Source organism: Bos taurus, chromosome 20 (genome assembly GCF_002263795.3).
Source record: "Bos taurus isolate L1 Dominette 01449 registration number 42190680 breed Hereford chromosome 20, ARS-UCD2.0, whole genome shotgun sequence".
NCBI lineage: Eukaryota > Metazoa > Chordata > Mammalia > Artiodactyla > Bovidae > Bos > Bos taurus.
The window spans coordinates 9,172,603-9,178,970 of record NC_037347.1 but is presented as its reverse complement, the minus strand read 5'-3'; the positions used below and the strand labels follow the sequence as shown (position 1 = coordinate 9,178,970).

Here is a 6,368-nt window from a genome sequence, read left to right as displayed (position 1 = left end):
GAGTGATGCAAGCGGTAGGCTGTGGCAGACGCAGTCACCCAGTCTCTCTTCAGAGAGGGCCTCGTGCTGAGCTGTGGGGAGTGGGGCAGCATTCACCTCTAGCCACCAGCTCCCTGACTGTCTGAGAGTCTGCCCCTGTGCAGAGTCACACCTTCCTGAGGTCAGGCTCCTCCTGGGAGTGCAGCTTCTGTTGACAGGGCAAGGGGTGGGGGTGGGGGGCCCCAAGGCCTGAATGTCTCTGCCCAGCGTGGTACCACTCGAATGAGTGGACCTTGCCCCCAGCTGCCCGCCATGTCGGATGAGAGCAGCACAGTCCTGCTTCTCTCTTACTCAGTGCCCTTTCCTCGTGCTTCTTTTAACTGGTGCTCGTCCCTAATAAACACCTCGCACCCAAATCTGTCTTAGCATGTGCTTCCAGAGAGCCTGCCACAGGCCATCCGCTTGGCGGGCAAAGGAAGAACTTGCTGATGAAGCTGTTTCAAGCAAGTTGTTTCCCTCTCCTGAACCTCCATTTCCTCATCAGTAAAGTGGAGACAACCACCTCTGCCTATCAGGGTTGTGTGAGGTTCAAATGAGGTTGAGCGTGCAAAGCACCTGGCACATCGCTTGGCACATAACAGCAAGTAACGTTTAAAAGGGAAGCTTCCTCGGAGATGGACAACTTCCCATGCTGACATAGCTCTGGGTGCTCTGCTGAAGAGGGGGAGCTGAGTGTCCCATTTCCTGGCCGCTTCACTGATGTGAATAGTAACAGCTAAGTCTTACGAGGCATATGCTGCGAGCCATGCACACGAGTGTCTTCATGTACTACCTCGTTTAACCCACAAAATGACCTGGTGAGAACGGCGCTGTTCCTGGTTCCATTTTACAGATGAGGAGACTAAGGCACAGACAGAAGTTCACAAACTGGCCTCAGGACCCAAAGACTAGAAGTGGGAGCGCTGGGCGCTGAGCCCGGGAACCTGGCACCAGAGTCTGTGCTCTTGCCCACTGCAGCGCACACTGCACAAAGCACCTGACACAGGACAACACAGTGCTGCCTCCAGCCTCCCACTTTCCCATGACACCCTTCCAGAACTAGTTCTTCTGGACAGGAGAGAAGAGGGTGCGGAATACGTCACCTGCCTGCTGATGGGCTGAGGTTCATTCATCTGTTTTTGGAAGCTTGGTGCGAGAATCCATCACCCACGTCTCCCTGGGGCCGAGACGCACCCTGGTGGGAACCGCTCTGCCGGGAGGTCTCAGGGCAGGGGTGAGACACTGAGAAAGGAAGCTTCCTTGTAAAATTTCAGGTTTCGCAAATGATTAGCTCAGTTTTTTTCCAACATGTCTTTATTTGTTTAAATTAACAAAATATAGGTTACATGCTATTTTCAGGTAAACTGCTTTTTCACTGAGGCAGAAAGCAATATTCACAACTTGGGCTGTTACATACTTCAAGTTTTAGTTTTAAATAGCAAGCCAGAATTCTGTACAAAATCAACATTTGGTGTAATATTGTCCAAATATGTGAAGGATTTTAAATGTTAGCTCTGTTACATTTTGTTCCAGCAAAGCAGACAAAGATCATAATTCAAAACACGATGTTAATATTTTATTAAATGCCTTCAGGGCTTAATAAATACAGTGTGCACATTGGCTGTCTCACGCAACTTCTCATATACAAATATACCAGATACCCTTGTGAGATCATGGAAGGTCAGCCTCAGTCTCATGGCCAGTGAGAAGATAAATTTTTAAAAAGAGAGAATGAGTTGAAAGGCAACAAAAGGGGGTAATCATAGGCTGGAATAAAAAGATTAACAGAAAATATGCCACGTGGATGGGTCAGTTGGTCGGTTCAAAGACAGCGGTCAAAAGCCTGGAAAGCATCTGGTAGTGACCTATTCTCAAAGTGTCATAACGTGATAAATGTCATGCTGTCCTGGCCGGGGAAGTGCTGATGACCTTGGATGGTTTCATCCCTTAGTTCTCTGAGAAAGGCCTTATGGCTTCTCTTTCAGGCTTGCGTTCTGGCTCATTATTAACAGCTCTAGGCAAGGTTGGCCATCCCTTCCCTTAGCTCTGTACTCTGTACTTACGCATAGGGTGCCCATATAATTCATCACCCAAACTGGAACATTTTTGAGAGTTAAGATGACACTCTTAGTGACTAAGTGGGAACAAGAGGTATAAACCTAGGTTGTCCCAGGCAAATCAGGATGTTGGTCACACACAAAACCAAGGTTTTAGACTTGGTTCTCAGAAGGTCAGGGCATATTAATCAGCAGGTTATAGCTAATTATATCTAAGTCTCTCATAGAGTCAAGAATGAAAAACAGGCTTTAGAATACATTCCATAACAATTTTTTTTATTACTTTTCCTAGACCCTTTTTTCTTCCTCCAAATGAAATTTTACTTGGAAGTCTAACAAATAAAACAGATGGAATTGGAGCTGCTCTGAGTGAAGTGGGGATGAAGGCTGAGAATTTCTCCTCCTCTAGCAGCTCTAGAAGGCCTAAGAGGACCTCTTGCTTCTCAACACACAATGTAGAAACCACCATTCTGGACCATGCTCTTTCCATCTCAACATTAACTTGTTCCTCAAACACTCCCACCTGACTCTTTTTGGGTGGAAAAGTCTATAAACTTGCTATTCAAGATCTCCTAGTTCCTATTCCAGTTTGGCACACCCAGAACAAACTGAAATCTGCAGCCTTTATGGCAGGTGCTCAACACCTGGCTGCTGAAAGAATGAATATGTAACAGGCCCATGAGAGCTGGAGGCTTCAGAGACCACTCTGCCAGTCTCCGAGTGACGTCATTGGAGGCACTGACGAGCTATATTAAAAATGATGAATGGAAAGCAAATGGCCCCTCAGAAGGATAGGTTTGGATCCTTTGGGTCCTATCCTCTGGGTAGGTTCTTGACTCAGAGTTGTTCTGGTAACTGCAGAAACCCACGATCCTCCCTTTACCATCCCCTTTGCAAGTGCCCTGACCCTGAGACAAGCAAGGATGGCTGCAGGGAACTCAAGCGGCTTTGGCAAGCTGTGGTGGCAACGCTGGAGGAAGGAGCCTAACCAAAGTGGCAGGAGGAGTCGCATCAGGGGCTGACAAAGTGCGTGCGTGACTGACGAGGACTGGATGAGGCTGATGGGGAAGCACCTGACCAAGAGAAAAAGAAAAACGGCATCCCACAGTCAGAGACGGGTCAGACTGTCTAATGAAATGTACTGGGAATTTTGGGAGGAGAAGAAGCAAATAATAAACAGTACCTAGCTCTACAAATAAGAGTTGAAACTACCAAGAAGCAGTTTTTACATAAACTCAGACACAGTACCAGAGGGTCACTGCTTACGGGCAGTCACATATATGTGACATCTGGTCAGCACTGCTTTATCTGTCAGAATCCAGTGCCTAAGGAAAGCCCACCTGCTAGGCTCAAATCACACTTCACAGCCACCACCACTCACTGGAATCATGATTCACGAATCTAGGAAGAAACAGTCACTGTAGGCTGACTATGTATTTTTAAACATATTAAGTGATCATAAATATCACAGGCATCATCTCCTATTAAAAAAAACTGTGTGTTTATACAGTGTGTGTGGGGGGGGGGTGTGTGTGTGTGTGCCTCCTCTCGTGAGGCTCTGACAGAACAGGTAAGAAGGCCTAAGTCAGCAGAATGATCTCAAGGTCTCCTGCTTTCTATCTTAATGAGTAAAGCCAGAAGCAGAAATATTTATGGAATCCTTGTGAGGGGGTCGTGGGAGCCACTATTTTATCCTAGTCGATCTTTCTCAACTCTCACTACACATAAGAGTCATCTGGGGCAATTTGGAAAATAACCAATTCCAGAGCTCCCCTCTAGACCAATTAAATCAGGGCCTCAGGGCCCAGGCCCCAGCATTAGTATTTTTTTTTTAAGGCTCCCTGAGATGATTCTGGGACTTCCCTATAGCTCAGATGGTAAAGAATACACCTGCAACGCAGGAGACCCGGGTTTGATTCCTGCATTGGGAAAATCCTCTGGAGAAGAAAATGGCAACCCACTCCAATATTCTTGCCTGGAGAATCCCAGGGACAGAGGAGCCTGGCAGGCTATAGTCTGTGAGGTCGCAAAGAGTTGGACACAACCGAGCAGCTAACACTACTACTACTGAGATGATTCTAATGTGCAGGCAGCACTGAGAACACAGCCCCGCAACTGCTTTCCTAGCAATGGTTATTCCAATACTCTAAACAAGTTAGAGCTTAATTTCAGGGAGAATTCCTCCCCCCACCCACCCCCACCCCCAGCCCCGCAGCTCCAGCACTGACAAATCCACTGCTCACAGGCTGCCAACTCTTCCTGCAGCTGCTTCACAGGATGAGGCCTTGGAGCAAGGTCCCCAGGAGGGAGCCCTGCTCAGGACTCAGGGTTAGCCTGCAGACACTGAGCACTGCTGGGCCATCAGAAAATATGCTCCAATGCGATATCTGATGAAGGCAGCGGGAGCTGAACAAGGCAGACCCAGGCAGGAATCTAAGCACTGCTGGTTTTTCCTTAATCAAAATTAATCACATTCTCTTGAAATTTTATCTTATATCTGCAGCAACTACTCAAGAACATCCTCTTTAAAAACTCACCCTCCTCTGTCATTTCTGATATTTTTTTGATTATTGAATAAAGAGATTTTAAAAATATATACCACTACTACAATTTTCATCTATCTGGAAAAATATAACTTTCATAAATTCAACTAAAGAGTCATTAATAAAGTAACATGTCAAGCACCATATTTTTGCAACTAGAAAGAAATTTACCATGTTAGTCAATGGAAAATAGAATTTCTAAAAGCACCTCAGCATCAGCTTACAATTAGATGTCTAGAAGAGTATGTACAGTTAATTGTACTGGAGATTCATGAAACAACATTGAAGAAGGCCCTCCATGTGTGTTAAAAATCAAGGGCCCAAATGCAAGATCTGAGAAGCATTTCCTTCTCTACTCATTTAGTTTGCGCCCTTTGTCAAGATTCGTGCCCTTCTCCTCTCCAGCAAATGAGAGCTCATGCAGAAAGCTGTATCTGCACTGCCTAGCTCTCATTTTCCAAGTGTAATTCTTAAACCGTCCACTTAGATCCCCAAAAGCACTGCTTGTTTTTCCATTTTCCTCTCCAGTAATTCTTTTAAACTCTCATCTCTGTGCTTGAAGTACAAGTAATCAGAAAAGGCTGGGCCCCTCCGGGTGCTCGGCAGGACCCGGAGGCCAGGCCGCTCGTCTCTGCGGGCGAACTCTCGCTCGGGGCCGCCCTCAGGCCCCAGGCTGTCGCGGCTCTTCAGCGGGCGGGCCCCCGGAGGCGAGGCCTCCTCGGCGGGCGCCTCCTCCCCGGGGCCCGGCTCCGGCTTGGCAGACAGGTCCCGCGGCGCGCAGAGCGGCGGGCCGCGGGGCCCGAGGCCCGGGCTGTCCGGCTCCACCTCGTAGCAGTTGTCCTCGTCCTCCTCCTCGTGGCAGGAGCTGCCCCGGGCGCTCTCCCCGTCCGACTGGAAGGCTGGCCCCTTGGCCCGGCGCTTCTGGGACAGGTCGAAGGGCTCCTCCTGCTCCAGGCTCCGCAGGGCCCCCGCCGTCGGCGCCAGCGCAATTCTCCCCCTTCCAAAACCTGCCAGGAGCAAAGGCACATTCAGGCCGCCGAAGGGGTCGCTGGGTGGAACCCAGGGCTGGTTAGCATAGCTTGATTTTGCATTTTAAAACTAGATAAATCCCCAGAAGGCTGTAGAGAGATGGGCCTTGTCACAGCTGGAATCTATATCCGTGTGACTCCTTTCAGGGGATTGTGGCAACATGCACGAAAAACTTTAAAAATAAGCACACCTTTGACTTAGCCAATCACACAACTGAAAACTTAAACTATGAAAATAGTCTGGCAGATGCACAAACTGTATAAGGATGGGTGAAAACAACGTATCCATCTAAGGACAGAGGTTTGCTTACATAAATAGTAGTACCTCCATGGGGCTTCCCTGGTGGCTCAGACCATAAAGAACAGTCAAGGTATTATGTGTATAGAAGGTACTTCTATGTGTATAATATGTCGATACCTCTTAGTGCTCATAAAAGGTATTCTCTATATACTTTAAGTAAAAATGTATATACTTATAGTGTAGCCTCTAGTTTATCTATCAAAAAATATCTGGAAGGATATATGTCAAAATCTCAAAAATGGGTAACTATGAGGTGATTTTTACATTTTTCTTTTCACTTCGAATATATTTCTTTTTACTTTTAACAGTGAACACATATTTTACCATAAGAAAAAAATAACAAAGATATTTTCATTGTGGGAAAAAACCAGATATTGCATTTGGGTCCAGGGCTCCCCAAGCACGGACAGAGCTGGCAGGG

At 47.2% G+C, this 6,368-nt stretch overlaps 1 protein-coding gene across 3 annotated transcripts in view; it reads right to left on the bottom strand.

The window, feature by feature from the left end:
- Positions 1–1,146: 1,146 nt before the first annotated feature.
- ZNF366 (zinc finger protein 366) overlaps positions 1,147–6,368 on the bottom strand; it is a 64,659-nt gene continuing 59,437 nt past the window's right edge. For 2 of the 3 annotated variants that reach the window (XM_005221415.5, XM_005221416.5), the window contains exon 5: positions 1,147–5,625. In XM_005221415.5, coding sequence (XP_005221472.1) covers positions 5,102–5,625 — 524 coding nt within the window. In that variant the 3' untranslated portion in view covers positions 1,147–5,101. The remainder of the gene's footprint in view (positions 5,626–6,368) is intronic. The other variant, NM_001192285.1, reaches the window with a different exon arrangement.